The sequence below is a fragment of the Rhipicephalus microplus genome, chromosome X (assembly GCF_043290135.1).
Source record: "Rhipicephalus microplus isolate Deutch F79 chromosome X, USDA_Rmic, whole genome shotgun sequence".
Classification (NCBI taxonomy): Eukaryota; Metazoa; Arthropoda; class Arachnida; order Ixodida; family Ixodidae; genus Rhipicephalus; species Rhipicephalus microplus.
The window spans coordinates 270,135,808-270,150,974 of record NC_134710.1 but is presented as its reverse complement, the minus strand read 5'-3'; the positions used below and the strand labels follow the sequence as shown (position 1 = coordinate 270,150,974).

At 44.9% G+C, this 15,167-nt stretch overlaps 1 protein-coding gene across 1 annotated transcript in view; it reads left to right on the top strand.

Annotated features, from left to right (window-relative positions):
* The window catches only part of LOC119161517 (frequenin-1), a 279,556-nt gene that overhangs the window by 197,744 nt on the left and 66,645 nt on the right, over positions 1–15,167 (top strand). The window contains exon 2 of the mRNA XM_037414040.2: positions 13,903–13,927. Within this exon, the coding sequence (XP_037269937.1) occupies positions 13,903–13,927 (25 nt within the window). The remainder of the gene's footprint in view (positions 1–13,902; positions 13,928–15,167) is intronic.

Genomic DNA, 15,167 nt, shown 5'->3' with positions numbered 1-15,167 from the left:
TCTCACGCGTCCGCAGTGACGCCCGGATGCGGGAAGCATCATCGACGACTTTCTGGACGAGGCAGGCGGTGTGTAAGATAAAGGCGGCGCGTGAAATAGAACGGCGAAAACCTAACGAGGCTGAGATCTGGCGGCTATCGGGTACCGCGAGGGAGCGTGGACGGAAAATGTGACATGGCCGCAAAGCAAACTATGAGTGATGTGTGAAGCAAAAGCCCGCAGATGCTTCTGGCCAGCCGCGAGAAATAGGACGACGAGATATGTTTCCAGGGGGACAGACGTGGCGTGCGCAGAAGCAAAAAGAGCGTACGCATGTACAAAAAAAAAACGATAGTACGGAGCCGAATCTTCATTGAGAAAAGTGAGTGCTATTCCGAGTATGTGCATGCTCTGCTGTTTCCTGTGAGCATGCATGTATCTCCGATTAGGGAGTCTCCTCCAAATGCGGGCGTACCCAGCAGCGTTCGTGCGTGGAACAGCACTTCGGGAGACGCTTCCAAAAGCATCGACGCTGTTTTTCGTTTCTGGCCATCGCGAGGCGCGTGTACTGCAAGCAAAAGATGTTACGGAACTGAAAGTTACCGAATTTGCTGCATTTTTTTGGCACCTGAAAACGAACTGCGGATGCTGAGTAGTCATGATTCAGTGCTCGGGAATGGCTCGGGAATCTTTGCTCTAGCCATAAAAGGCTGATGCTCAATGTAGAAGCCAGCACAACGAAAACATGCTGGTGATCCCATGAAACATTCAGTATTAGCAAGTACGCACACGCAAACCTGTTTTATCGGAACGATGCCTTGGTTTCTTTGGACTATCTCTTTGTTCGTGTCAACACGTGACAACAAAAAAAGAGATGGTTGTAAAATTCAGAAAAGGAAAAGCCTTTATTCAGGAAAGCACCAAATAAATACTATTCTATAAAAAAGATGAAATTCGAACATTACGAATAATGAATTTAACGAGAAAGCACAATCACTAAGAAGTAGTTAGACTAAGGGATTAAGTGGTCAATGTCAGGCATTAAAAAACAAAAACGCTATGCAATGTTCACAATGGAGTTATACCGGAATGCTGACTGATGTACTGCTATGTACTACTAAGCCCATGACTCACTACACGGCTTGTCATGTTGTATTAGTTTGATAATCTAGTTTTATACATTTCGATCTGTCGGGATGTCCTCGCCCCAGCTAATTCAGTAAAAAGAACAAAATTCAAACGAGACAGCAAGACGTTTCTCATTTCATGGCATTGTCGATGGCGCAAGAAGTTCGCGGACAAGTGCGGCCCGCCATTTACGATACGTTGCTCTGGTAAAGATTTGTTTTTATTGGCACTGGATGCATTTTCGCTCTCTCACTTTTCTGTAAATATGCGGTTGTATAGACTTTTTTAATGTCGGCGCCGTCCCTTGTCTGGCAACCCACTGGAGCGTGCGAAGCTCCGTACAGTTGCAAGCTCGGTCGGCTCTTTTCGTTCTGGCGCGCTCAATTTCGTCTCATATGATGCAGTATAAGTAGAAAATGAGTCTATGAGACGTCCTGAAAAGTTTTGATCCGCTCGGGGTCAAATTTAATAATATGCGATGGCGCCGACCTGTCGCAAGTGGTCGGTGTCGTTTGTTTTCGGCACTCTTTCTGTTAAAAAAAAACTTTAAAATATTTGGGCCCGTTTTAGCAGAGCAATCAAGTGCTGACACCCTTTGAGGATACAAATGAGTTTTTTTCTAGACTGTAATGTTCAAGTTTGTTCTTTTCACTCGCGGTTTGTTTATGCTGTCGTAGCGGCTCACACCCATACAAGCGATTGTGCGGGAGTGCGATTTCTTGGCGATCATGGCATTTATTTGCTGTTCACAATCTGTTTTCTCTTTTTTGCTCGACTTACGAGACGTCTTATTATTCGTTAGTTTATTTCTCACCGTGTGGACAAAATTAGAACTGTTCACAGGGAGGTGCTGTTATTGAAAAAGCGATGCTTATGTTTACGTGCCAGCGCGCTTCATTTTCTTTTTGTCTATTTAGAGTCGTAGCGTTTGATTAGATTGAGGTGGCGATGAAGTGAATACAGAGTTTCTTTTGCCTATATATGAGGCACCAAGCGCGCACGGTCTCGGGCCTATGGTCACCATAAAAGCTACTTTGTGTTTAATTTCTTAAAAATAACTTTTTATACCAGTTGTGCGGCTTTTGCGAAATCTTTGTTTGTTTGTTTGATTCCCGGTCTCTCTTTCTGTGTTCTCTCTCTCTCTCCTCGCGTTCACCTTCTTTTCCCGCTTCCTTGCTACCATATAATTAATATACACTACTTTTCTATGCCCTGCAAACGTGTTTGGATAGCATAGTGGTTACGCCGCTTACCTTCGTACCAGGCGTACCTGGGTTAGAATTACACCTTGCCAACATTTTTTTCGCTAAGAATTTTTGTTTGTTTCTTTCTCCCTCTCTGTACTCGTTTTCTCGCACATTGGATTTGCTCCATCTTACGCTGAACAAATTGGCACATGGGTTTTTGAAGAGATGCATAAGATCAACAAAGAAAAGACAAAAGAAAAGACAAAGGACAAAGATATTCGGGGTGATGATAATTTATGTTCACCCGTCACAGACCGATTCTAAGCTAAATCCTAAGACTGGTTTACCGTTGAAGTTCCAGTAACTGCTGAATAGATCATCTCGGAGAGGCGCCCTAACATGGCCTTCTTTTATGGCTACAACTCTGCTTTAATGTTGAGCTTAGCATTTCTTCCTTATTCTTTGTGACATGCATATCGTCAGAAAGCAAGCGTCGCGAGCGCGCTACACAATCTACGCTCAGCGCAGCAGGTGACACTCTCCCTCTATCATATCCAATACGGCGTGTGCTTACATTTTCACATTAGGGCTAACTTTGAACGAATGGCGACTAAACATTGTATTCGCGAACGAGCTGTGCCGGCGGTACCCACAGAGCCGCGGGTGGCAGACGGGATGGTGGAAGAGCTGGAAGGTGGGGGGTGCGCTCACCGACAAACATGCCACCGCAGTGAACGGGCCACCAGCGAGTTAGGACGGCCGCGGGCAGATGATACCCACATGCCGCGCTGATGCTGGCACGCTTTCGAGCACGCGCGGCCATCGATCCGCACAGAAAGCGCGTGCCTCGTTGCACGCAGCTGTTGGCGCCAGTCGCTGGTTGGCGGACGCGTTCACAGTGGTCTGTGAAGTACAGTGCGGTTCCCATTCCCGTGTTGGTGTAGGAGTCTCTACAACGAGTCACCGCACGTAAAGTAAGAAATAAATGAACTTGCTCTATACGTCATGCACGACTGAGAAGCGAGGACGAGCGACTAATGTGCACGGCGTGAAGTGAACGTAACCGAAGAAGTAACAAAGCGTTACCGACCGGCAAACTTTTGCAAAGTTGTGCCGTGGTGGCCGCAAGAAATATTGACACTGGTCTGCTGGTGCATACGCTGCGCCAGAGTACCTCTCTCATCCGCTTAACCCCACCGCAGCCCTGCGGCGGTGTTTCACGTTGAAATTGGTGCAATTCGTTGGCGCGAGATATTTTTATACGTGACACAAAAGGGTGCGGTAGAGCAGTATTTTCGCGTTACTTCGCGGCGCCGAGAGATTAATCCTGAAAGTGACATCAGTAAGTGTTCACGCTGCGCGTAGGTCGGACACTGTGTACCACCTTGAGAATTTCTTTTTTCTGCCAACCTAACAGCAACAGGTAATAACTACCAGCTCTACTGAAATGTGTGCAGAGTAAATTTAGATATATTAAGTGATTTCCGAGATTTGGCATATAGGACCTTTGTGTCCTCAGTGTGTTTCTTAGCCATTGTCTCAGCGAGCCAAGACAGCTGCTCAACAATATAATATCAACACGCATAATCTTACGCTATTCGAGGCTCATGACGGTGTTGCGAAGATGATGGCGTGTCTGAGTGATAACCTAGTCACAGTGTTTACTGTGACATTTTATTCCTGAAATAAAATATTGTGAGAGAAATCGCGGAATTCACAATAATAATTATGTCGAAAAAAACAAAACAGGAACCGATTTCACAAAAATAGCACAATGCTGCTGATGGGGGTCGAACTCACAAGGCCACAAAACGTCACTTTATATGAAGATACGTTCGTGTGTTCTACGAGTGTTTGTTCATCCCAGTTGCTTTGAACAACACTATGTGACAAAGTAAATGAAGCAGGTAGCTCACACCACCTATCTTACCAGCTTCTGATGGCTAACGTGAGTTTACTGTATTTTTTCTGGGTAGCCTTGTTAACTTACATGTATTGCATTAGTAGCGAGTATGTGCTTCTCTTCGGAACTTCTAAAGGAAGGAAGCAACAAAAGAGAGAAGGCAGAGAGGTTAACGAGAAAGACATCTGGTTGGCTACCGTATACACTGGGCGATTAGAGAAGGGGCCAAGGAAGCTTTTGGTGATGGTAGTATACACTTGTTGAGCCATAATACTAAGCCCGATGAGTTAAGGTAAGTTTGTTACTGTGCTTCTTGCTGTCGCGTTGCGCTTTGGAAGAAGTTTTGTGACTTTCTCGATGTGCGCGGTGCACGCGTAGCTGTGCGTGCTATCAAATGAATTTGCCTCTCTTTCCTTTCACAATTCATTCTTTTCCCCCTTTCCCCTCTTACCCGTGTAAGGTATACAAAACAAGGTGCAACATGGATAATCAACGTGCCTTTGCTTTTTTTTCTCTCTCTCTTCGAGTATAAATCAAATGACCCACGTAAATACTGCATTAGTGTGTATGTCGACATTTCAGTCACAACCACACGAAGACAACATATACACGGGCATCCTAATTGAATTGTGTATTTAGTAGACGAAGGAAAATGAAAATGGACGAAAAAATTGATTCTGGCTACCTGTGAGGAACGAACCTAAAACCTTCGAGGTACTCAAGAAACGCGAGAGGAAGGTATGTCCTACTGCAGGTGTGCTTCTCCGTATGAAGTACATTTAGACATCATGTTGATTCGCCTATAGTTTGCACTGTTAGGTGAAAATATGAGTTCAACAACTGTAAATGGGCTTTTTATTATCAATTTCAAGTGGGGCTCGAACCCGGGTTCACGGAGTGCCAGCCCAGTATTCCACCACTGAGCCACACCGGCGCTTGGGAGTAGTTCGTAAACTTTAATTAGGCAGGCTTGATGTCGGGAAAGTAATCGCGTTATTATAAGTAATAAAGCGTTTTAGAACAGCAAAGGAACAACGTGGCGTCACACCATGCGAATAGCGTAACGAGTGGGTCGTCCAATGCTCAAAATCTTGCTTGATCACCTATTAACTGCGGCACATACTCATTTCAGACATAATTCCTCATCGTAGTCAGCCACTGCATGAATAATTGACACAAAATTGCTTGCCAGTGTTCAGCGTATACAACTCTTCTCAGAATTACGACGAAAAATAGCATAGCGAATGCTAGTCAATACCAAGAAAGTACTGCTGTAAATGGTACGTACCAAGCAAGTATGCTTGCAGGAGTTACCCATTGAGTAACTGCTGCAAGCACAGAAGGCTCATAAAGGCCGCTTTTCTAGTTGTCGCTGTGACTGTGCTGTGCCTTCCGCGCAGGCCTGCCATTTTTTTACCGTCAGGTTATTCCTAGAAATGGCCTCTGCGATCTTTCGCAGACAGACTCCGGGTTCCCTAAAAATGTTAGTCTGGGTCAAGATTCCACAAAAAACCTTCAAATTTTTGTTTTTTCTAGAACTGTGAGACATGGAATGGCGGCGTGTGTGGTACGAAAAAAACACATAAGCAAAAACAAAAAAACGCTGCTATAGTACAAGAATAGTTTGTACACAACACACAAATAATTACCTAGGTATAAATAACATATCACTGTTCTTAGAAGCGCTTCAACCGTGATATCCTCGAGCATCTACTCGTCGTTATGTAAAGTGGCTCGCAATAATCGAGCAGTGATGCAAGAACACCGTTTGCAGCATCTTTTTGAGCGTAATGAACACCGGAAAAGGCACCAACGTGGTTCCTTCCATCTCGCGCACAATCGTTTTCAAGCCCCTTAATTTGTCCCATTCAAAATGAGCCATCTCTTCAGGTATGGAAATTACGCGCAAGCGCTTACACTCACGGTGTGCTCGTTTGCTGTATACACCGACGTCTTCCCTTTTTGCCTCACTTCTATCTTCATTATTTGGTTCTTCGGTAACGCGCGAGATGCAATAGAACCATGTATGTTCACGCTGGAATAAGTTTGCTCGCCATTTCAATTGCTTCCCCTTGGTCCCCCCGCTTTTGTTTTTACGGCCTATCGAAACCGGCATTCGCGCACGTAGTTTGTTTTACATTGACCGTAATTAAAGACCCGTCCATGACGTCAATGACAGTACCAAGCGCTTACTCTGTTGGCAGTATAATAAACGCGCCGGAGGGAGCAGCGATAGCAGCAAATGCTTGACATCAGTGTTTCTAATTAAATTACTTCTTACTGGGAAGGGCGGCCGCGTTGCCTAGAGACAGTAAATTACCGCCGCTTGCTGCGACACGCGTAAACTAAACTGCACGCCGCGGCATTGAAAAGGAAGAATAGAGATAGGGTGAGGGGTTGAAAAAGAGAGGTGTTCCAGTGTGTAACACTGCCTCACTGCGCATTTGTTTTCTGCCGAAAGGGCCGGTTATTCCCGTCTTTCAGATTGTGTTGGCCCCCTCTAATTGCACACACACACACACACACACACACACACACACACACACACACACACACACACACACGCACACGCACACGCACACACACACACACACACACACAGAGAGAGAGACAGACAGACACGTATATATATATATATATATATATATATATATATATATATATATATATATATATATATATATATATAATATAGTACCATCAGTCTGAGGGTGTAATGGGCCTGCAATTAGACGGTAACGGCGGTAGGCGCCGAGTTTTATTTAAAGTGCTTGTAATAAACTACCTTTCAGCAAGAGTACAAAGTACAGCAAAGGGGGTGAGAATAGTAAAAAAATGACCACAGAAACGCGCTTGGAGGCTTGGCTATCGAGAAACCTGTGGTGCCTTGCGTGCCTTCATATAACACTGGAAACTCGGGAGGTTTTTTTTTTTTCGGCAGAGTGTGGGGTTCGTTGTGATGCTAAAGAATTTTTGTTTTAAATAAGCAAAAGCGGAGGCCGAGCACGTTCACATGAAATTGGTTTTTGTCCCGTCACCGCCAGTCAGTGTTTGAGACCCTTTAGCGCAAAATGGAAGGCTTTAATTTGGAGCACCCATCAGAGTTCCATGAACGATGCCAGGAAATTGTGGCCGCCAGCTGCCTGGATGTTGTTAGCTGCACAACGTATAGGGTTGTATGCAGCGAGCGTGAATTTTTCGCTGACGCACCATTACCTGCGTAGCTCCCGCTCGGGGGAGTCAGCATAATCAAGAAAATGACTAACGGTACGTGGTCCTTCGCACCATCACTTTATGGGTGTGCAGAATGTAGGCGAATGTGAGCAAAAAAAAAAAACAAAAACAAAAAAATAAAAAAAAAATAACCAGGACGTCGAAACACGTCGCGATGACTGGTGATGGCGTTAGATTGAACCTCCGAAGCAAGTTTTATGAACCGTGTGCTGCTTCAATGTTTAGTTTTTCTCGACATGTTTTCACCACTCTTTACTTCTAGTGTTCGGGCCACTAGACTTAATGATAGGAAGGGAGTGTTGTGTGCGGTAGCCCGCATGCCCGCATGATGTGTTTTGTACATTCGTAATTTCGTCGCGAATTGAATATAATGGGGTTTCAGAAATAACGAGTGTTTGGAATATACGTGCACGTGCTGTGTTTGCTGTTTCACGGCTGTACTCATTCGCGGTGTAGAAGGATATTCGATCGTTGTGACAATGCGAATATAAGCATTTTTTTTTCAATAACAGGAACTTCAAAGCGAGAAAGATTCTCGCGAGTTCGAGCTGAAAAGCAGAGAGACGGGACAACTCAGTTACCCGCAAAATACAAATATCAATCGTTCGCAAATATCACTTCATCATGTCGCCCATGTATTTCTTACATGCATGCGTACTAGTACAGCTGATGCTTATGGGGTGGTACAAGAATTTTGAAATCCCGGTAAAAAACAAGCCGGACGGGCTGTATGAGAAATATAGATGGGGAGAACGAGATTTTCTTTACTGGAAATTTTTACTTGAAAGGTAAAACAAACGAACACCAAATCCGATGTCAGCGAAAGATGGAAGGCAGTCGAACAAAGACCACTGCTCAACCCCGCAGGCTATTAGTAGAAGCACGTTAGCCTACCTGCCGCGTCAATCGGTGGTGGATAGGTTCAATGAAAGAAAGTGTGCGTGACGTTCTTATTTTGCGTTATATTATTTGACCGAATCATTATGATGCCATTTCGCCACCGTGATGTGGATAATGGTTAGGGAGTCTCCGACTCCAGGATGGCACCTGGCTTGGATGTAATGACCTAATAACGCCGTGAATTCGAAGGCGCATTTTACAAGCAAACAATGACCCGTGCGGTAGTGGTATATATTTTACAAGATAATTCAGGATCACACCCTTGCTTCAGTAAGGGCAATTTAGAGAATTTTAAGGCTTCTTCAGGGCAGCTCTCCTGCGCCGTCATTAAATGTATTTCACTGACTTTAATGGCGCCGTCCAAGCTGATGTGTGTCCTTTTCGCTATTAATTGAGATCCTCGGACAGTCTTCGGAAGAAGCAACCTTGGGAGTGTTACGATAAAAATGGCTCTTCTACGAACACTGTTCAACCAGAATAATTCAACAATGAAATAAGCCCTTGCTACAACCGGGCCAGCTTGAACAAAAAAAAAAAGAAACTAAAATAGTGCTTACACAAACGTCGTAAATTACGCCACTGGTAGATTCTTTGTCCAGGGGCACCCATGTAAGTGGTATTGCGTTTCATAGAGGCCGGTGATGCTGTAGAAAGTGTCCTCCGCGGCCTTATGTTGAAAAATCTGTCACCGAGGCGTTTTTCATGAGCTCAATTATTATGTATGTTCAATTGGTATGATTATAATGAGAGCTAACAGACTTCACTTCTTTTTTTTTCTTTTGGTGCCAGTTTTATTGGATAAGCCATGCCGCTTGCCCTTTCTGACGTGTCCTGTTATCACATGTTCACTCCGAGTATTAAGGTGTACGTTACGAGAATGCAAATGTATGGCTGTGGGAATCGGTCTTCACGTAGTCCTTACAAAAGAGTGCGTGAATTTGATGTTGTGCTTCAATTTTTTTATTTGCGGGTAATGTTTTCAGGCGAACTTGAAAATTGTTTCCTCTTTTCTGCCGATAGATTCAAAACTACTGAATTAGTGTTTCGTGGTGTCATCGCTTTGAGGCATTGCTCTTGGTCGCAGTTTTATGCACTTGTTACAGTCAATTCTTGAGAATACACGAGGGTTTCCACTATTAAGCTCAAAACGAGAAAGGATGAATGTCTAAACTCAAAGGAAATGGGAAATGACTGGAAAGAACTTACGCATCGCCCTTCCATGAAGGTATTTCATAATGGGTCCACTTGAACTACCTTGTTAACTACTACATTTTCTGCAAGGTTGTCAATAGGCTGGTCACAATCACCTGCTGGATCGCAGGAACAAGTTCAATGAAAGATAACCATATTCGGTCGGTGGTCTGCGACGAGTGTTGAAGTTGCAATCAAAAAGGCCATGTTTCTGCACTGCTGCTAACAGCAGCTGTAATAAGAAAATAGTGCGAGCGACAGATGGCATCAAGAACTGAACGTCTTTTGACGTACCGAAAAGTGTCTCTCTGTATAAAGTATAGGATCGACGTCACAAGCACAAGGTAACATGCAATGTACTCTTGTTCTGCTCCCTAGCTAGAAAACGTTTACTTTTGAGAATTCTGCTTGCATTGGTATTTGCAATGGCCAGCTTTGCTCACTTCTGCATTATTTAGACGCTGTTGTCCAGAAGACTCAAAAAGGGTGCTTTTATTCATAAAAAATATGCTATAGTTTCTTGGAGAAATTGTTAACATATCGTGATCCACGTACTGCTAATGATCTGGATGGCAAATGTCACTGAGCAAGTCCCACCGTGGTGGTCTAGTGGCTAAGGTACTCGGCTGCTGACGTGCAGGTCGCGGCATCAAATCCTGGCTGCGGCGGCTGCATTTCTGAGGGAGGCGGAAATGTTGTAGGCCCGTGTGCTCAGATATGGGTGCACGTTAGAGAACCCCAGGTGGTCGAAATTCCCGGAGCCCTCCACTATGGCGTCTCTCATAATCATATGGTGGTTTTGGGACGTTAAACCCCATATATCAATCAAATCTCACTGAGCAGTTATGAGCGGAAAAATATGCCGATTTGACTGCAGCTTCCTCTCCATTGCCTCTCCCGTGCTCTGTGTGCTCAGTGGCCTCATAAAATGGCGCCAAAATGGCTGTGCTGCCCGTTGGCGAGCGGCGCATCACATGCCAGGAAAAAAAAAGTGTTAGACACGTTAAAGAAGAAAGGTGAGCTTCTCCAAAACGTAGATCGTTATAATTGCGTCGAGCTCCACGAGTAACACCCACACGTGCCTCTAATTTTATGCAAACTCGTTTTAAATTGATGAGCGTGCGAGAATAAAATGCCCCATGGCTACATCCTAGACCAGCCGCATCGAGCCAAGCGAAGAGCGGCGCAGGTGATCAGAGTGAGCGAGCTCATCACGGTCAAGAGGCAGGCGCGAGGAAGCAGACCAGGAGAGGGTCTCTGTCCGAGATCGACGGGACCTGACTGCATTATCATGGAGAGCGCTACTTCAACGTGGTCACTCTATTCGCGACATTGGAGAATGTAGTTCGCTCTTCGAACTTGGCGTTCATGACTTGGTTAACGTTCTGCGGCACCCTCATATGCTATCCCATTTCACACAAGAGTCACTGACATATATTTACTTAATAAGTGTGAAACCAAAAAAATGTATTGGGGTGGGGGGGAGAGCTACTCATGCTCTCATGCTCTTATGTGAGGTGTGGTTTCACTGAAGGCTTCAACTTGGTATATGGAGTTGACCGGAAAGCTCAACCTTAATGACGCTGTCTTTCGTTCAGCCATACTCTCATCTGACATGATTCTTGTTATGGAGCTAACATTACTTAACGAAAGCGTCACGTGGCTATTTTTTCATCCCGCCGATGAAAGGACGTGCGACAATAGTTTGTCAAAAAAAAAGGTGCTTTTACATGAAAACTGTGACTGGTATGCTACACTTAGAAAACGCGGCGTTCTAGTTCGTACATCCGATGACTTTCAGGAATAGTGTATCAAAGGTTATATCATAGCAAATCACATTAAAGGCATGACTTCGCCTTCTGTACCGTTGATGTTGAAACATTGCTGGTTTTTACGTTTGTTTCTTCCGGGGGAATTCAATTTGTGCTTTGTTTTCGAAACTCAATTAGGTTTACTTTCAATAAAGTAAAAAAGTAAGAACCAGTCTTATGACAATGCATAAAATAGTAGCTTGGCTTAGTGTCTGTGAAGCCTGTTTCAGATAGGTTAAATCTCAGAGCGCATGGCATCGCGGTGCTGCCAGCGCTGCCGTAGCGCGCCGGCAGCAGCTCGCGCAGACGCTTGAGGAGCGTGGTGTTGAACCACGTCGTCTGCGAAAGCAGTTCGCGGTGGCCACATTGTCGGGCTGCCTGCTGATTTCACCGTTGTAGCGAGAACTAGGCCGGTATTCTGCACTAAACATTGTGCGATGCCGACCTATCTGCCTTCATTGGCGATAATTGGGTTTGACGGTATTCGGCAGCATACGTTGTTTGATCTTTCGAAACGCCGGGGTACTGAGTATGTTCCCGCATATTTCTTCTTTGTATGTGCACCGCAGTACGCTGTGACGGGGAGCCCCGCCGCAGTGGTCTTGTGGCTAAGGTACTCGGCTGCTGACCCGCAGGTCGCGGGTTCGATTCCCGGCTGCGGCGGCTGCATTTGCGATGGAGGCGGAAATGTTGTAGGCCCGTGTACTCAGATTTGGGTGTACGTTAAAGAACCCCAGGTGGTCAAAATTTCCGGAGCCCTCCACTACGGCGTCTATCAAATTCAAATGGTGGTTTTAGGACGTTAAACCCGACAAATCGATCAATCAATCAATCAACGCTGTGACGGGGAAGCACATGATGGGCGCGTACCGTGTCTGGTATTTTTTTCACGCTAAAGGAAACTAAAGTCCTCTACGGTGACTTCCGTGCAGGTATGCGGGTTGAACACAATAAAGCAAACGGGAACGAGTGCTGAAGTGGTGTGTTGGTTAAGACAACGACCTGACTGTGATTTTTCTCGATGGCATTTCATTATATGAGGCGGCACTCACTCGCCGGCACCGAAATGCACACGTGAATCTTTCAACTTAATACCTCGCCATGTCCCCAGTGGCAGCGATGACGGCGCTCAGTTCCCGCAGTAATGACTAAATTCACCCGCTGCCCGAAAATGCGCCCACCGCCGTCGCTGACCACACTATTAAACCATTCGATCGGCGTTTTATTGAGTTATACCATATTACGAAATTAACTAGCCGATGATTTCCTCTTATTGTTGTGATTTGGCAACATCTTAGAAATTTTTTGTTGGTCATACAAGGTGAAAAAGCCTAGACAAAACACACTAAAAGAGAATATTGACTACAGCTTCGTATAGTTAATAATGTCTACAAGGTAATTTTTTGCATCTAAGACAAATGAACTACTCATCGAAATTTGGCGTCGGTTGGCTGTATGTGTCTTTCTATCTTCGTAGACCTCACTAAAACCATGATGCCACAAGTGAAAGTTCCTCTGCTCCATTTCTTTCTTTTCTTCCCGCTGCCATTTGCTGCAGGGTTAATTGTAATATACCTCGGACTCTAGTGTATGTGCTCCCGTAATTGTTGTTTCCTTTTGGGATCCGCGTATCGATTCTTCCGCGAAGGCCAAGCCCAGGTCGGCTTCGTTTGTCCGGCAGCTTCTGACGTTCAATGAGCTAGCAGTGCCGGCAGCGATGCAGTGCCAACATATGCGCCAGCGTAATCAGTGGCCTGATCTTCGTCCCGCTCAAATTGTGTTCCTTGCTTCGAACTGGCTGGCCGTCTACGACAAGTATGGCAGGGCGCGATCACGCGAAGCGGCGTGTGCTTTTCACACGTACCCCCGTATTCAGAAACGCTCCTCGACTTGACTTTCACCCTTCACTTGGCAGAGTTGCGCACTGCGCAGCTACTCGGCTGAAAATGACGCTGCACTACTCAAGAATAGCAGCAAGTTATCGCTGATATGCAGTGACGTTTACTGCCTAGATATGGCGCTCCAAACGGCTTTCTCAAGTGAAGGTGGAGCATTGAGTGAAGGGGCGTTCTAGAATACGGGGGGTAGTATCTACGTGTGGAAAGCACACGTAGATACTACGTTACAAGAGAGACATCGAATATCAACCTAGAAAAGGCCGAGAGAGTATCGAAAGCAAAAAAAAAAAACAGCTGAATTTAACTTGCTCGCCTTAGTGGACGAAATTCTTCGACGCTGAAGGAACGAGTTGTACCTGGCATGAAAAAAAAAATTGCCGTTCGAGCAGAGCTCAGAAACCACCATCATAGTAAAGTATGTGCGTGAATGAAAGGAAAGAATGCAGGAAGGTAGTGACTATATACAGGCGTAAGCGGAGGCCATGCCAAAGAACAAGAAATAGAAGGGGTCGAAAAGCAATTAACACAGAAATAGAGCGTAATTGGTGTGTTTCTGGGCTGTTTTTTTGTGTTTGTTCTCAGATGTCGCCTTTGTGAACTGAATCGCTAACAGTCTCTTGCATGACTGTGATTACTAAAGCGTGCTTTTCTTCTCTTTTCTTGTGTTGCAGTTACAGAAAAAGAAGTTCGACAATGGTGAGTAAAATTTATGTGCTCCTTTTATGGTAGCCTAATGAATGTTATTCTACCGTTTTCCTTACAGAAAAAAAGTTTAAACACTCATTTTATGTGCAACGCGCACCGTAAACTTAAACCGTAAATAAAGCGTAGTTTGGTAAGCCTCCGCAATTTCGCTGTCTTCAGTTGCAGTAAAGGAAGCTGCAAGTAAAGCACCAAAGTAAGAAGTAAGCAAGGTTTCTCAATTCACAATATTCTTAATGAAAAAACAACAGATTTGAAGGGGTCAGGACAAGGCCACCTAACACTTTGCGGCTTTCAGCGAAAAAAATAGAATGTAGGGACGATTTACGGAAACCAAACACCGCTATATGATTAATACGCACGCCATAGTGGAGGGCTCTGGAAATTGCGAACAATGTAATGGGAGGGCTATTGTGGCTATAATTATACAAAAAATAGACTGCAAGAGAATATTTCAGCGCCAAATAAACCTCAAGAAATACTACCTCAAGGAAAAAATTAGTTTACACAGCTCTTAAACGTGGCCAACCCACAGAAACTTAGTGACATATGCTGTTACATTGTCAAGGAGATAGATGCAACAATAAAACAAGACGGCTGACACCAGGACAGCTATAAAAAGCTGTGGATTGAAGTTCCATGCGTAACTATCACCGAGTTTAGACCATATGAGCCATATGTCCTGCGGCTGCGCAACTGAAAAATGCAGCGTATAAATTGATTTGAGCAAAGGAGAGTGCGATTTTATATTTAAAGAGGCCCTGCAACACTTTTTGAGTTAGGTCAGAAAACATTGCCGATTCGTAGTAGGAAGCTCCCGAGAACACGCGAGACAAATAGGATAGCGCAGCACGTGGCCTGGAATTCACAATAAATTATCAGTCAGTAAAACTTCCTTTCCCTTCTCTCGACAAATAATGGAGGAAGCTCAAAATTCATTCGTAGAAGGCCGTCTATCAGCCATTGGCTGATTTGAGCACGAGGAAGCTCAAAAGTCATTCGTAGAAGGCCGTCTATCAGCCATTGGCTGATTTGAAGATGGCACGCTCAGTCGTTACAGGGATCGCTGCAGGAGGCCTTGACTTGTCCACGCGTGCACGCGCGATGACACTGAAAAAGCCACGTATTTGTAGAAAAAGAAGAAAAAAAGTGCTCAAAATCACGAGGCGTGCGGGACGTATTTTCTTTGCCCATGCCACTCCCCCCCCCTGCTTAGCTTCCAGTTTTTTCGCCG